Below are 17,030 nucleotides of genomic sequence, written 5' to 3'. Positions count from 1 at the left end.
CAAAATTTTCATACCTCCCATACAAAAGTATGTGCAATCCTGAGATGTACTGTGTAGAACTGTATGTGTATGTGCTCCCTGAGTTAAGGAAGCTGTCTCACATTGAATAGAGGCACAAATTCCTGATTTGTGAGGCAGTCTAAAATAAAGCTGCATTCATAGGCCTCGGCTCAAGACTTGCCATCTCTGAATGTTGATGTTAACATGACCTGACATTCCTGCTAGGTGGTTTGGAATCCAGCTTTCCATTCTCTTTTCTTCCAAAGCACCTTTCCAATCCTACCCTCCTTGCTAGTTTAGCAGGAAGGAACCAACTTCATACTTCTCAGATTCTTTCTTCCCCCTTCCACCCTCCCCACATTTTGAAACTTCCAGCTTGCTTCAACAGAGCACGCTCAGAATTCAGAAGTTCATTTGAATAAGTGGAAGTCAAAGCTTTGATTAGGATTTTAATGTTTCACTTTAAATTGGGCTTTATTGACATTTGCTTACCACAAAAGTGTCTTTATAAACCCTCCGAGAAAGGAGCAGATGCTAAAGGTTTATGACAAGGTTAGGGAACCTGCAGTCCTGCGCCAAATTTGGCCCAGCATGGGTCCGAATTTGGCCTGCAAGCCTGTTTTACCAAAACCTCACCCACCTGATATCATATGCACGACAGACAGAGACATGGTTGGATTAGCTGCATGAATTAAGGTCCTTGTGGAAAATGTAATTGTGCTGCTGGTCCCTGCAGAGAAAGCAGGGTTGAACTCACCCCACTTCAGGTGGTAAGTCTTAAGGGGTAGCATTGTTTATGTGGCATTCACTCCTATCCACTTCCCAATCTTGAATACTCTGGATGGACTTGTGCAGGTAGACTCTGGTTGCAGTGAACAAACTGTGTACCTCTGTTATTGCCAATTCACATAGTCAACTTGGCATGCTGTGTGAATTAGCCCTTGACTTTCTCCCTTTAGCTCTCCTGCAGGAATTTTTGCCTATAACCAGCTGTTTTATCATTTGAAGGTCACATCTTTACCATTAGAGAGCCCATTGTTACTTTGAATAGATTCACATTTAACAGTTTCTTTTGTGTATGCAAAGTCATTTGCGTGATTTATATGAAGTTCTTGAACTGGAACATTTCCATTAGAATAAATTTCCAATATTTAAAATTTATATACATTCTGAAAACGTTGTTTTGTTCCATTTCCCTGTTTTGTCATTCTGATGTATTTTCCCTCCCAATTGTGCTTTTAATGAGCAAATAAAATGCACATACTGTTCTGAAAAGTACACTTATATGCAATGCTGCGTGTTGAGGTTACAATGAAGAGCTTGGAAATGCTTGGTATCATTAAGAGACAGTGATTTTGCTTAAGGATTCCTAGTCTGTTAATTTTAAAATGAACCGAAGAACCAAAGCTCAGAGGCGATACATCCAAATGCTCATGTGAGGAATGATCCAACTATCAAGGCTAGACTTAAAGCTATTTTCATAAAAGTGGGGAATGAGGAAACAAGAGCCACTCATTCGGTCTCCACTATTTCTACTCTAATGCCTGAAGCAGGACTCCAGGACTGCCACAAGAAAGATCTATCCAGTCTCCCTACAGCTCAAATAGGGGTCTTGGAGCAGGTTGCCCAGGGTTGGTTTTAATTTAATCTGGACACATATCTGAAGAAGCTTTTTCCAAAGATACACAACTGGTGTCATCATACTTGTTAAGATAAACTGAAAGCACTTTCTTAACAGCACAGACTATGGACCAAGTTCCAAAAGCGAGGGCATGTTCTCATTGGCTGACCCAAGAATTTCCTTGGCCTAGATGTTGGTCAAAGTCTGAGGCTGTAGTGTTTACTTTCTGGAAGAGCTGCAAAGCTCTCCTCTATAGACCGATGGAAACTCTGCCATTTCTGAATCACAGAATCATAGAGTTGGAAGGGACCATGAGGGTCATCTCATCCACCCCCTGCAATGCAGGAATTTTTGCCCAGTGTGAGGCTCGAACACACAACCCTGACATTAAGAGTCTCATGTTCTACTGAATGAGCTATTAGGCTAAGTTCAAGACGTATATACTTTCTGAAAGAGCTGGGATACTTTCCTCTTTAGACCGACAGAAAGTGTGTGGTTTCTGTTTCACTTTTACTGCATATGCTTCTAATTTATTTAATATTTTTATATTATTTCCCCTCCTCCCCATGAACCTGAAGGTGTCTGTATGTCTGGGTGTGTATTACTAAGGGCTTCACTCACCTACCTGCTCACCCCTTTGGTAACTCCCCTTCCCCCACATCTGACCTAATCCCCCGCCCTTAACAATATTGTTTTCTTTTTATTACAAGAGTTACCAAGAAAAAATGGGCTTGAAAGGAGCGAAAGGTGAAAAGGTATGTAATTCGCCACTCAGCGATTTAGGGGTGTCATGGTTTGTTTGTCTGCATGTGTTGGCTGGGAAGTAAGCATGGCTTGCACTCACTAACAGTCCAGGCATAACTAAATGTTGCCATACTGTCCAAGTATACTCTATAATCCTCATGTGTAGTTTGTGCATAGACAGAAATGTGTCCTCTGAATGTTTTCCCTGATGCATTAGGTTACAATATTTTGTTCTGTACTCTATTACTTTTCCTGATGCCAGCTCAATGCTTGTACGTGCCTTGACGGTTAGCTCTTATGTTCCTGTGCCGATTGTTGTGGGTTACACATTCGGGCGTTTCATGTAGTATAGTCCATGTAAATATTAAGAAGGCTTATACTCTTGTCATAGGGAGAGCCTTCGGAGAAAGGAGAAAAGGGCGATCCAGTAAGTACAGCTAAAACCTGTCACTGTGGTTTCTTTCTAGTATTTATTCTTGGTTTGCTTCATACAGTCGGTGTATTTGCAGAAGTCTGCATAATAAAGTATGAACGTAAAAATATGACAGATCTCATGTCGCTGCTGCTCTGTTGCCTACATGTCAACGTGAATCATTTTCAGGAGCCTTCCCCAACTGGTACCTTCAAGGTGTCGTCAAACTACAACTCCCATAGGTCCCAACCAGCATGGTTAGTGGTCAGGGATAACAGGAATTGTCTGAAACTTCTGGAGGGCACCAGCAAGGGGCAGTGACTTTTGCCTCTCTAGATGCTGCTGAACTATGTCTCCTATTGGTTTGAGCTGTCATGGACTGCATGGCACCAGGGGATGGGCAGGGATGCCAGGTTCTATCAGAGGTGGAGGAGCCCCCGCCCCGGATTCGAGGTGTGGGGAGTTCAGGCAGTGGCAGGGAAGAAGGTTCTGCACCTTTGCTGCTGGACTTCCCAGCAAGGGGAGAGGATTTGGTTGAGTCAGTCTCTACACGTCTCCAGAGAATGAGATTTCCAGGGTAGCTCAGTTGGAGATGGGGGGGGGGAGGGGAATGTTTGGAGGGTAGGACTCAGGTCCTGTCACCAAGGACTTGGTGTTGTCTGCGATAGCAGGAACATTTTTCATTCATACATATATAGTTAGAGGTTTAACATACCATTCTCAAAAACATTTTTGTAGGGTGCATCAGGGGAACCTGGCCCTTCTGGACCCATTGGAAGTCCAGGACCACAGGTACGTAGGTTATATTTGGTATACAAAAGACCACGTTGAAGCTCTGTGTTGCCCTTCTTCTGATTTCTAATCCTTTATTTAATACCATTAATTTTTTTAAAACAGTCTTCTGAGCTAGGTACTTGCACAAAATGCCAAAAATATGCGCAGTATTATGGGTTTTTCTCACAAGTTCTGCTGACACCTTAAAATAGTTGAATGCTGTCCAGATCTTGTGTTATTTCTTTGTCCTGTACAGTGCCAAATAAACAGTTAACCTGAATGTTAAATAATCACAGCAACTGTGTTCCGATCCAGTGACCCCTCTCAGTTGTCCTTTACCAACCAAATTTTGATATGCTGCTACTGCTCCCTGAAACTGATAAAGAAATCATAGTATTTTACTTTATTTATGTCTGAATGTATATGGCAACCTTCAGTTTGCAAAAATACATAAAGCAGCTAACGAATAAAAGACCACAAGTAAATCCCAAATAAGTTTTTTAAAAACCCCCAGTAAAAACAGCTCTTCATTGGAAACAGTAAAGTCAATTCAAACTAAAATGTACAGGTGTTTTTCTCATGTTTGAAGAGCAGAACAGAGTAAATAATAAAGAACAGCAGCTTCAACATTTCTATTCATATGTAAATGTCAATCATTTGAAAGTGCTATAAAAGTCTGAAAGTTTCACTTCTGAAAGTGCTATAAAAGTCTGAAAGTTTCACTTCCCAAAGAAAAGTAAAAAATAAATAAATGCTCATTTTCAAGTTTTTTTAAAATGTAATGAATTCATTTTTTTCCTGTGAATTCACATGTAATATTTGGCATGATTGCAAAAAAAATAAAATTGTATGGTCTTTCTCATTTGCTATGAAATATACCTCAGGCACATAAAAGAGAAAGAGATGCACTTCCTCCTTGAATAAAATTAATTCATACAGCCAAAAAGCTTTGCAATTCTATGCTTTTATTCATAAAAATTCATTCTAGAGCTGTCTCTTCTATAGCGAATTTTAAAGCTAATGGTGTAGAGCTCTATTTAAAATGCCCCATTTGTTTAGATGGATTCTAGTTTATTTCATTTCCCCCCTCCCCTAACACTTAAGGAAACTGAAAGAGAGCAAGAACAGATAATGAAACTCACAGCTGGAATGTCGAAGGCAATGTAGTTTAGGCAAAACTGGGCAGGGTTTTTTTATTATTTTTGTAGCATTTTAATAATGTCACCCTTTTTTTGATTACATTCTTTGAGTGTATAAAACCAACTGGGATTTTTCGTGCTTTGAGAGACGACAGACAGATAGAAGAAACTGAGCCCAAGTAAATAATATCACAGGATTTTTAAGGAAACCCAAAGTATCAGTAGTGGTCATGGGGCCGAGCAGCATAGGACAACATTACTTACTTGGCTTCCCAATGTGGATGCTGATACTGGTAACCAAGAGGGAGAAGGTGACAGGGAAACTGGTACAATGTGGGTGCAACAGTGGGAGCATCTGATTGGCTATGCCACTGAACCATGCCAACTCCCCACTGCCTCACCCCTCTCGGTTACTAGCAGTGACCTCCACATTGGGGAGCCAGGTAAGTAATGCCAACCCACTGACTGCTACTGGAGAGCATATTACCAGTCCTTTAACTGTACACCTAAACCATGAGGAACTAGACCTACCCACTCCAAAAAGGAAGAATTTTTCACTCTTTGAGTTACAGGATTTTAAATGGGTGTGCTCTTTGCTGGTTTTGAACACCTTCAAATAAGGCTGTGCAAATGATGTGGCTGCTATATAGGAGGAAAACTTTGGCGAATCCCACCATCTACTTAAAAGTAACCCTCTTTTAACTGGCCAAGTGACATAAAAACTTACCACCTTGGTCTTTCTTTTTAATTAACTAGGGCTTAACGGGAGAACATGGAGTACCTGGAAGACCGGGGATTAAAGGAGAAAAGGTATGTTTTGGTGATACAGAATAATAATCATTCTCAAATTAGGTGAAATATTCCTAGGACTAACCTTTTGAGTGTAGCCGTCCAGGCTTTGTTATGAGCAACATCATCCAGTATAAATTATTGCTGCCTTCTCGTTACTGAACCGAATAGGGATTCACAGTTGAGGCCAATTTTCCTGTTACTGCAGACTCATATCTGTATATCTATTGAACAGATGCAAACAAAGCAGAAACATATCCCATTGTTTACTTCTGAGATCATTTACCAGTCTGCCCCAGAGCAGTGTATGTCATTAAAATAGGGAAAAAATACAATATAAAAATAATAAATATAATGAAATAATTCAATATCTGCAGCACACAGGAGAAATTAAAAAAGCAGTACAGTATTCGACAATTCTCAAAAAAAAAAAATGACTTTCAAACTGACAATTATCCATCCCTCCTCCAAAAGCCTGCCAAAAGAGGTCAGTATCATGAAGATACTTAGGTGCTGCATTAGATGAGAAAGCTAAGGCTACTGTCAATATAGCTAGGAGGGTGCCATTTTTGAAGCAGTTAATTGTATTAGTAACATGAGTCCTGACAGCAGTTCAAGAAACGAAGATGTTACTAGTCATAATTCAAACCTCTAAGACAAAACATATTAATGAGACATTTCTAATTACTTTCTGTGACTTTACCATTGTTTTCATCTATATTACATAGGGGGACTCTGGTGGAATCATAGGCCCCCCAGGGCCGCCAGGTTCTAAAGGTGATACAGGACCTCCAGGATCAAGCCTTCTAGGAAAACCAGTAGGTATCATAGAGTTACGTGGCAGAAGGGACCGGGAGATCCTCAAAACCAACTCCTGTCCCAAGGCAGGGCCTTTCACATATGGGCACTTCAGATATAAACTTATATGTTAATTCAGAGTGAGCACACCACAAGCAGAGTGGCAAAACTGTGACTGTGGAGCAGAAAGATCCCAAATGTTAGTAAAGTTACTTAAACAATGCAGACGGAGTCCAGAGAGAAGATGAATCCTGTTATAAGGATTTTGTTTAGGAAACTAAACAAAAATGGTGTATAGTCTGAGGAGAAATAAACAGAAAGGGCCTGTACCTAGCAAGGAGGCATTCAACCAAACATATGGAGGAAAACTCCCTCAGAACTACAGAGCACATGCTACCTCAGCATCTGCTAACATCCTGCCGCTCTGCCTGGTTGCTAAGCAATATGACCTCCACCCATTCCCTCTCTTGGTTAGTTGACTTTAATGCTGCCAGAGGTACCCATTTAGTTGCACACAGAAATTGTCATTTTTTTCTTTCTACACTTAACATCTTGGGTCAGATTTCCAGGCTTTTGACCCTACTGTGTGTGGTTTTTTTTACTGGTTAGAATCACCTCCAAAACAGAAAACAGCCATTTTACAGCAAAGTATACAACATACCCTCCTGCCAACCTAGCAGTTTGAAAGCACGTCAAAGTGCAAGTAGATAAATAGGTACCACTCCGGCGGGAAGGTAAACGCCGTTTCCATGCGCTGCTCTGGTTCACCAGAAGCGGCTTATTCATGCTGGCCACATGACCAGCCATGTCAGCCAATAAAGCGAGATGAGCGCCGCAACCCCAGAATCGGCCACGACTAGACCTGATGGTCAGGGGTCCCTTTACCTTTACCTTTATATAACATATCATGGTTCCTTCACACACATGCTTTTGTTCATAGTAGATTTTCTTTTCTTTTATTTAAAAAATCAGGGACCAGCAGGCTTTCCTGGAGCAGTTGGTCCACGGGGGCCTAAGGTAGGGGAAACTGTTAGAATTCGTGTTTTTGCATTTCCTGAGTACTGAGTTCTTTTAAAGGTTCATAAACAATGGTTTGCTCCTTCACCAGGGTGAAAGAGGGCTGCCTGGAGTACAAGGGCCTCCTGGAGAGATGGGTCCAGCAGGAAATGGAACCCAAGGTCCTCCTGTAAGTACATCCCCTCCGCCAGCTTTTTGTGATGTTCATGCAAGGCTAATAATGCCCTATGTAAGTCACAATTACTGAGATGATACAACCTTGGTAGTGATCCTCCATTTAATATGTGATTTTTGATGCACCATTTCCTTTCCACTGTTCAGAAATTGGGCATTTTCCGAAGGGATGAAGTTGTTGCAGGGTTTGCATCCAACAAAATCAGCTCATTTGTGAGAGGGTTCCATTTGTACAACAGAAATTCCCTTCCCTGTCCTCTCCTCTGTGCTCCCACCTCCTCCCAATCTCCTCTGAAGGGTTGGAGATTTGGGGGAAGAGGCGAGCGGGGTGGGAGTTCCATGTTGGAACTTGAAACCCTCACACAAATGGGACAATGCCATTTAATACATCCCCTCATAGTATATCCAGGGTCACACTGCAGGGTATGTAGTGTTTTGTTTAGTTTTATACCTTCTGGGATAACAAGCAGCTACATAAATGCAGCTACATAAATGCCTTCTTAAACAAGCAGCTACATAAATGCCTTCCTAATCTTGGTTTTGGAAATGGGAATGGAATTGGAAAGGAATGGAAAGAAAGGAGTTACACATTGCTACATCACAGAGCTGGTAGCATGGTCCCAGGCTTTCTTCAGAGTGTAACTGTACCTAGAAGCACAGTGGCCTACTTTATGTTAGAGATTAAGGTACATTTGGAACATATTGTTATTTGTCAGCCATTTGTTTGTTTGTTTATTTACTCATTTACTTATAGTTGTATAGCACCTTTTTCTCCAAGGAGTGCAATGTGGTATACATAGTTCTCCTCACAACAACCCTGTGATGTAGGGTTAGGGTTAGACAGAGAGCCAGTGACTGGCCCAAGGTTATCCAGTGAGCTTCATGGCTGAGTAGGAGTTTGAACCCTGTTTTATTGTTTTAAGGTGTTTAATGTTTTCAAAAAATTATTAATTGCTGGTTTTGGATTTCAAATTGCATTGTAATCTACCATGGGACAACTTTTGTGTGCGAAGGCAGTGGGTATATGAAGGTCTTGAATACACACACACACACACACACACACACACAGAGTGGTACCTCGGGTTACATACGCTTCAGGTTACAGACGCTTCAGGTTACAGACTCTGCTAACCCAGAAATAGTACCTCGGGTTAAGCACTTTGCTTCAGGATGAGAACAGAAATCGTGGTCCGGCGGCAGCAGGAGCCATTAGCTAAAGTGGTGCTTCAGGTTAAGAACAGTTTCAGGTTAAGAATGGACCTCCGGAACGAATTAACTACTTAACCCGATGTACCACTGTATATATATAAAAATATGAACCTAGAAGTTTACCCCTCCTCCATTAGCTCACTGTAGTCTATATAACTGACTGAATGATGAAACAATTGGATCTCATTCCACCTGCTGAAGCACTGTGTGTTCTTTTTATCTGGCTTTCAGTGGCTAGGGTTAACATACCATTTAGAGGTTTGGTTTTAGCATATAAAGCCTTCCAATATTTTTATGCTTTTGATATTTTATAGGCTGTTGGGATTTTTGTTTTGTTTTTTAATCTGGTTACATGCCTTAAGGTTTCATGGGAGAACAATTTAAAAACACAAATCAAAACAAATGATCAATTTTTGCAATACATATCCTACCATGAGAGGAATACAACTGTGGCATGCAGAGTCTTGTGACCAATACATGATAGCTGGGGAATGTTAATCTTCCTACGCACTTCACAGGGGACAATTTTTCCTGAGGATCATTGATATATCATTTCAGTCTCCCACACACACCGGCCTTCATGTTTCAACATTGCCCCTGGCCTTTAATGTCGTAAACAGGGAAGACGGTCAAAATGCTAACTCCAGAGTATTTGATTTTACAAAAGGCCAGCAAGTATTGTGTTTCCCATGCTGTATCATCTTGCTAGTCAAATGTCACCATATTTGTCAATAAAGAAGGATACATGTTGTAATAACCATGGTCCTGAACTGTGCTCTTAATTACAGGGATGCATTGCATACTTTGTTTGATGAAGCCAGCTTAATAAAATTTTATTCTGTTCAAATTAGGATCAGAGGGCATAACTCTTGGAATAAATTGAAATAAATTACTGTAAATTCACATTCAGGGTTTGAAGTGAACTTAAGCATTTTATTTAAAATATAAGTAGGCTTTAAAAAAAATTGTTCAGAAACTTTCAACATCTGCATTTCTTTAAAAGATAGTGCTGATTTCAGTTTTGTAAAATAAAATACAGTTGTCTTGTGGATCTCATAGCAACAATAAACTTTGTAGCAATATAACTGTGTAGGTATTTGTGGATTAATTTTACTGGATGGCCGTCCAGTATATCCAGCCAAATATATGGGTCACTCTCATACTTGGCAAATTGCTTAAGTTTGGGGGGGAATGTGTTGGATATTATCTAAACCAGGCATAGGCAAACTCGGCCCTCCAGATGTTTTGGGACAACTCCCATGATCCCTAGCTAACAGGACCAGTGGTGAGGGATGATGGGAATTGTAGTCTCAAAACAACTGGAGGGCCGAGTTTGCCTATGCCTGATCTAAAGGAATGTTAAATCACACCCCAGGTGACCCTCCTCTCACTGGATCAGCAAGCAGAGGTGTTCATAATGACTGTATATTTTCATTTGAAATTTCTATCCCATGAGAATGAAAAGAGGGCTACCCTAGAGGGCTGAAATGGGCAGAACAACAGTAGGCTTCATGCAGGCGCAGTCTCCTATTGCTTGGAGAAAGCCCTAGGGATGAGGGGACTTAAACAGCTGTTAGGAGGTGGGGACTTTCAGTCTTGGGAACTGATTTTATAGGGTACGATTTACTGGGGATGGGCTGCTGTGCTCATTAGGCCTGACACTCAGCCAAGCCTGTGAAGATTGTGTTTTTGCTAAAAAAGAGTTACCGGTACCTCCAACGTTGATCTGTGATTTACTACCAGCTGTCTCTATGAGAGTGCCTGAGAACTGTAATCAAATGTACTCATGTATCACACTGTGATTCTGTACCTGTGACTTGTATTTCTCTTTCATTCTCTCTCTCTCTCTAGGGTCTTAAGGGGCCTCCTGGGGCACCGGGCTTCCAGGTAAAATACAAAATGGGAAATTTAGGTGAATGCTATTTATGTATTTATCGTCCAGCTATTTCTTGATGACCCAACTTGTTTCCACCTCAGGGCTCAAGAGGACCTCCTGGATTACCAGGTACTCCAGGAACACCAGGGATCGATGTAAGTACTAACTTTGCAAATGCTGCAATGGCAATTTGTATCGCTTGTCAAAGCCAAGAATGTAAAATACAGTACTTTTATTATATCTGTCCATAGGGTATTCCAGGACGTGATGGGAAGCCAGGACTCCCAGGGCCTCCAGGTGACCCAGTATGTATATAAACCAAGGCTCTAATGCAAATGCACTTAAGGGTGAATATTGCAAATTTACCTAAAGAGCTGCAAGCATATGAAAGTTTAGGCTTATGTGTTGAATTAATTATAAATAGATTCACAGTTTCAATCACTTAGGATTTTGTTTGATTAGATGTGGGTAACCTTTGGCCTTCCAGATGCTGCTGAATTACAACTCCAGTCAGCCCCATCAAGCATGGTCAGGGGTAATGGAACATGTAGTTCAAAAAGTATATAGTGCAGCAGTGTGGGAGTTGTAGTTCAGCAATGTCTGGAAGACGAAAGGTTGCCCACACCTGAGTCTGATGAACACTTGTACTGTTGTTCAAAACAGTTACTGTACTTGCATTTGAAAGGTCTAAATTATCTTAACAGGAACGCAAGTTCAGATGGCCCTTATAATGACCTTCCTAGCCGTCTCTTTTGCAGGACTCTTGATTGTACTACATATGGAACTACAATGCCTCTGATGGTGGAGGGAAAGTCAACAATGAGTTTCATGCTTTCCTGATGCAATTCAATTCTAGGCTAGATCTGCTGTTGGCTATATTTTGAGCTTTGAATATTGCTCTTGGGAATTTTGAATTTACAGTTGCAATTTATTTAATTTATCTGCACCCTAGACTTTTTTTATAGTATTTCCTGCCAGTATTTCCTATGTCAATCTATTTCTTTGGAGAGCTGCATCACCCTCCTTTATTATGAAATATGGACAATGCATATAGTCATGTAAGATGCTTTGCAGGGGTGCTCTATTCCCTCCCTGATCTGTTTGTTTGTTTTTAGGTTGCTCTTCCTCTTCTTGGAGATATGGGTACTTTATTGAAGGTAATTGCTTTTTCTGGTTCCCTTCTCTCTGCCAATAGTTGGCAAAACCACAGAGGCAATCAGTTTTGCAGTTAATCTACTCTTACCTATAGAGCCTAATTTTTACGTTTCTGCTCTGCTCTTTTGGTTTACCACCTGATGTAAGAAATCAGAAATCAGAAACCCTTGGCATATCTGGAATTAGCACATTATCATGGACCACCGGTATTCATTATTAAACTGAAGGAGATCACAGTGCTGACAAGGCAATCTGTTTTCCATGTTGAAATCCAGCATATATATTTTTATTGCATTTATATCTCACCTTTTCCTCAAGGTGGTATATACATGATAATCCCTCTCCTCATTTAATCCCCACAACAACCATGTGAGCTGGTTAGGCTGAGAGGGGAAAAGGAGAATGGCAGTCTTACCTGGCAGGGATGGCCATGGAGTTAAAAGTTACGGCTACCTTTGTGACAAGATGCATTACTACTTTTCTGAAAATATTCCCCACCATTTTCGTCTTCATTAGGGTGATCCTGGTCCAAGAGGTCCCCCAGGAATCCCAGGTAGAGAAGGGCCTAAGGTGAGTTCCTGAAGCAAGAACTCTGTGTAGGTTTCTGGTTAATGAAGATGTTGAGCATGGCTGCTTAATCATATATATATATATATATATATATATATATATATATATATATATATTTACGTTTTATTTCCATGTGCTCTATTTTGCAATATTGCAATTGCAGGTTGCTGTTGTTGTTTTTAAAAAATAAATAATAATGAGCAGTTGTTTGGCTGTACTTGTTTGCCAAACAGTAATTAAAGTGCCCTCTGCACACACAAAACTGGAGCTGCCTGGCTAAGGGGCAATGATAAGACAATTCACTAACACCATGTCCCATTGAACTGGAAGTATCTAAGGGACTCAAGCCAAAAGGAGGAAGCTTCCATCAATTATACAGTTGCAGCTGACTTGTATTGAACAGGACTTACTTATGTTTGTAGAATAAGTCTTATAGAAGGATATTGGCCATTGGAATGGGCTTTGCCAGATGATATAGCATAGCACTTTGTTAAGTGGCATGTGGAAACACTGGTTGAATTCTGCTTTTGGGTGATTACAGAAAAGCAATCAATGCCTCAGCAGCACTAAAGAACTCTAATATTGCAGTAGCATACATAAAAAAGGTAAAGGGCCCCTGACAGTTAAGTCCAGTTGTGAATGACTCTGGGGTTGCGGCGCTCATCTCGCTTTACTGGCCGAGGGAGCTGATATTTGTCTGCAGACAGTTTTTCCGGGTCATGTGGCCAGCATGACTAAGCCGCTTCTGGCAAAACCAGAGCAGCACACAGAAATGCCGTTTACCTTCCTGCTGGAGCGGTACCTATTTACTTGCACTTTGACGTGTTTTCGAACTGCTAGGTTGGCAGGAGCTGGGACCGAGCAACGGGAGCTCACCCTGTTGTGAGGATTCAAACCACCGACCTTCTGATCGGCAAGCCCTAGGCTCAGTGGTTTAGACCACAGTGCCACCCATGTCCCAGTAGCATACATACTCGTGCTAATTATAGTTCATTAGCATATATCCAGGCTCCAGAGTTTGACTCCATAACTATGTGAAGTTGGACAGTCTTAAACCTTTTCATTCTGTCTGAATGGATATTCCATAACTGTTGTTTTATTGGGTATTATTAGAGATGCATGCAATTTTTTTCCAGGGCGTACTCAAGGGTACGCAATACCAGCACTTCTTTTTGTCGTTGTTTGAAAGTGGGGCACTTACCATGAAGTTGTTACAGTGAGTACCAGTACCTCTCTTTTTTTGGTTAAAAAGTGTGACACTACTGTAAAAACTTCATGGTACCAGCAGCACCTTTTTCTAGAAAAGAAGCACTGGATGCAGGAATAACAATGTATGAAACTATCATATCTGTGTAAATAATTTTACAAGCTCATCTGCTTCATTCATCCATGTAAATATTTTGACTTCTTGTTACTCTGTTTTTCGGTACTAAAAGCACAGTCTTGTAGAAGTGTACTCAAAAGTAAGTCTTACTGAGTTCAATGAGACTTACTTCTAGGTCAGACTGTATATCAGCCTTACATCTACAGCTAAATTTCTCAGTGAACTCAAATCATGCTGATACCAGGACCAGGGCATGCAATATCATCTCAGCCTTGTTCCATTTTTCCCAAATGCCTTGAGGGGGGTTTGTTGGATAAGGTTGTTTTTATAACCAGACCCTGCAATGACATCCAGCTCTTTGTTTCTAGGGAAACAAAGGTGAACGTGGATTTCCTGGGCTGCCTGGAGAAAAAGGTGATGAGGTAAAAACTCCCCTTCTGTTGCAATCGTAATTGTGTTTCCATTACTCAGATGTGAAGAGCCCTGCTAAGGTGTCCCATGGGCACCAAACCATTGAAGGGGCTTCTGAGAATGCACCTAGTTAGCACCTCCCCCTGGATGGCAACACTTGCCCCAGCAATGACCACCACCAATGCACAGTCGACGTCAGTATGGATCCCTCTGTGAAGCTATGAATCACGGTTATTCAGGGTTTGTACTGTTAGCCTACTGTGTACAATGTCTACGGTGAGCACTGTAGAAATTGCCAGGGCAAGAGGGTGGGGACCAGAAGATGTGTTTTGTGGTGGCCACTACCTGCTACTGTTTTGCGAAGGTTAGGCAGGGGTGTGATTTCATTTAATTTGGTTGGAGTCAGAGCATAGGGCTTGTAGATTTCATTAAATATCCTCATCTTTTGCCTCTGTCATTTGAGCATAGGTGGCATTGCTCAAATACGAGTTTCTGTGCTGCTCATTGAATACATGAACATCAACTGGTGGTGTTTAGCCAATGAGCTGGATGCATTTGGATTTGAGAAACAGATTTCCTTATACTGCTGCATGTATAAATATGACCTTGGTACTATTAATATAGATTTAAAGGCAGATTTGACAATGGCTCTATGTTTTAAGGACAAATGGGCCAGCTACAGAAAGGGACACAGCTTTGTTATGATGTGTTTGTTGGATCCTTTCTGCTCAGCAAATGCAGCAGGTAATTCCAGAGACCTGACATCAAGCAATTCTTTAACAATACCTTACTGCTGAGAACCAAGAGGCAACTGAGCAAGTAATAATAAAAAAGGCCAGTTTATAATTGGCATTTAGTCTTTTAAGAGACTCCAGAGCAAATTCATTCTGGGCAAAACTTTTTATTGGTTCAGTGGGGTGCCATATGGATTCGTTCAGTTACTAAGCAAGAGTCCTACTGCTGTGCAGTTCATCAGCTCCTTAGGCGATCCGGCACTTTTCAGTGGCTGTTACATTTTAGCAGTAGCTCTAGGTTAGTGCACTGTAAGTGGGTAAATTAATGCTACTTTCAGGAGATTACACTGCCAACAGTGATTTCATTAGTGGGTCTGAAAGGTACAAAGTTTCAGGAGCAACAAAGTTGGGTTGTACTTCAAGCCAATGTTGTAATGTATTGGGTTTCACAGAACTTTGGACAAACTTCACTGTTAGTTTCTTTTTAACAGGTGAGTGATATCTTAAAATGTAACATCTATTGTAACCTGTCTCTGAACCTATTTTTGCCTTATTTCTCTTTCTTTCTCTTAGCCTTTTGTTCTTGTTTTGGGGCTTATTCTCATCCAGGATAATAAAATATGTCCTTTTTACATTAGAGCAATTGGTATGGTTTGCACTAGTTTTTATGCTTTGTTGTTGCTGAAACAGAATGTTAGCCGGTGTGCCAAAATCTGGTGGCGCACACATAGCTTCTGCTTTTCTTTTTACTGTCATGCACAAACGCAGCATGTGGGAACCATGTACAAGCTCCAAACAAATGCTGCTCAGCCAGTGGTCAGGGGTGATGGGATTTGTAGCTTAGGAACATTTGGAAGTCCACAGGTTCCCCATCCCTGCCGTAGACATGCAAAGTATGAGTACATATACTGTATAGGCAAAGGTTGCTTTACAATAGTTTTGTTAGTGAAAGGATTTCCATTTGCACAACAGAACTTCCCCTCCCTCTCTTCTTTCCCCGCACCCTTCCCAAATCTGCTACCTAGGTGGTGTGTGAGGAGAAGAAAAAGAGGGGAGGTTCCATTGCACAAACATAAGTTCATAGAAAGGAATCTAAGAATCGAAGAGTTGGAAGGTACCAAGAGGGTCATCTGGTCCTACCCCCTGCACTGCAGGAATTTTGCCCACAGCCATCCCTGGGTGGGTTCGAACCACCAACCAGACTTCATTGGATACTGCTCCTAAAAAGCGTCCTGCAGAAATTATCCATCCTGCATACAGAGCATAATTGCATTACACGCTTAAATTGATTTCACTATTTATTTGCAAGAATCTCTACACCACAACGGGGGGGGGGGGGACTATCGTAGTGAACAGGATAAAAGGAACAATAAAGTTGCACTGTGTTGATATGTGGTTAATATATACCACATGAAACATCCAGCCTTTCCCCAAAGAATCTTGTGAATTGTTGTTTGAGTACAGTCATACCTTGGATCCTGAACGCCTTGGTACTCTGACGTTTTGGCTCCCAAATGCCGCAAACCCAGAAGTGAGTGCTCTGGTTTGCAAATGCTCTTTGGAACCCAAATGTTCGTCGGGACTTCCTCAGTTTCCGATTGGCTGCAGGAGCTTCCTGCAGCCAATCAGAAGCCACACTTTGGTTTTTGAATGCTTAGGAAGTCGAACGGACTTCCAGAACAGATTCCATTCAGTTTACAAGGTACAACTGTATTCTCTATTGCAGATCCTCAACCGCACCTCATAGAACTAAAATTCCAAAGGTTTTATTGGAAGAAGGAAACACTGTCAAACTAGTCTGTCTGTTTTGACACTTCCTATTGTTTGTGAAGCAAAGTGTAAAAGTTGTATGGAACAGTTTAGTTTTCACCCTCTGTGATGAAGCCAAATGTGTAGCTGTTTAAATTCATGCTAATAAATGTGCCATACTAGTAGATAGTCAAGTAAATCACTTTGAGAGCCTCTTGTGGGGCTATAAAATAGGATATTATTCTTAAATAAATAAATTTCCAAAACATAAAACAGATCCCTGTTCACTGAGTCAAAGAGAAATAGATACTAGGTGATTACATGTTGTGCCCCAGATCCATACTTTATTACTTTCTTCTTTATTAAAAAAGCACTAATGTCAAAAGAAATCAATACTCTAGTTACATACCTTAGGTATCAGAGAGCTACTTCAACTATCACCCATTATTGGCGGGTGGGGAAGCTGTTGATGTCCCGAAAAGGAAAAACAACAACAATCTAAGCAAGACTAATCAAATGTATTTATTGTGCGAT

General features: G+C 41.0%; 1 protein-coding gene across 6 annotated transcripts in view; it reads left to right on the top strand.

Annotated features, from left to right (window-relative positions):
• The window catches only part of COL19A1 (collagen type XIX alpha 1 chain), a 190,163-nt gene that overhangs the window by 142,260 nt on the left and 30,873 nt on the right, over window positions 1–17,030 (top strand). For 5 of the 6 annotated variants that reach the window (XM_082218259.1, XM_082218261.1, XM_082218260.1 and 2 more), the window contains exons 19-31: window positions 2,332–2,376; window positions 2,757–2,792; window positions 3,516–3,569; window positions 5,447–5,500; window positions 6,208–6,297; window positions 7,250–7,294; window positions 7,386–7,463; window positions 10,529–10,564; window positions 10,655–10,708; window positions 10,805–10,858; window positions 11,669–11,710; window positions 12,225–12,278; window positions 13,971–14,024. In XM_082218259.1, coding sequence (XP_082074385.1) covers window positions 2,332–2,376; window positions 2,757–2,792; window positions 3,516–3,569; window positions 5,447–5,500; window positions 6,208–6,297; window positions 7,250–7,294; window positions 7,386–7,463; window positions 10,529–10,564; window positions 10,655–10,708; window positions 10,805–10,858; window positions 11,669–11,710; window positions 12,225–12,278; window positions 13,971–14,024 — 696 coding nt within the window. The remainder of the gene's footprint in view (window positions 1–2,331; window positions 2,377–2,756; window positions 2,793–3,515; window positions 3,570–5,446; window positions 5,501–6,207; window positions 6,298–7,249; window positions 7,295–7,385; window positions 7,464–10,528; window positions 10,565–10,654; window positions 10,709–10,804; window positions 10,859–11,668; window positions 11,711–12,224; window positions 12,279–13,970; window positions 14,025–17,030) is intronic. The other variant, XM_082218263.1, reaches the window with a different exon arrangement.

This window comes from Podarcis vaucheri (assembly GCF_965113315.1).
Source record: "Podarcis vaucheri genome assembly, chromosome: 3".
Taxonomy (NCBI): domain Eukaryota; kingdom Metazoa; phylum Chordata; class Lepidosauria; order Squamata; family Lacertidae; genus Podarcis; species Podarcis vaucheri.
The sequence above is the reverse complement of the archived record's forward strand: the minus strand, read 5'-3'. Positions and strand labels throughout refer to the sequence as shown.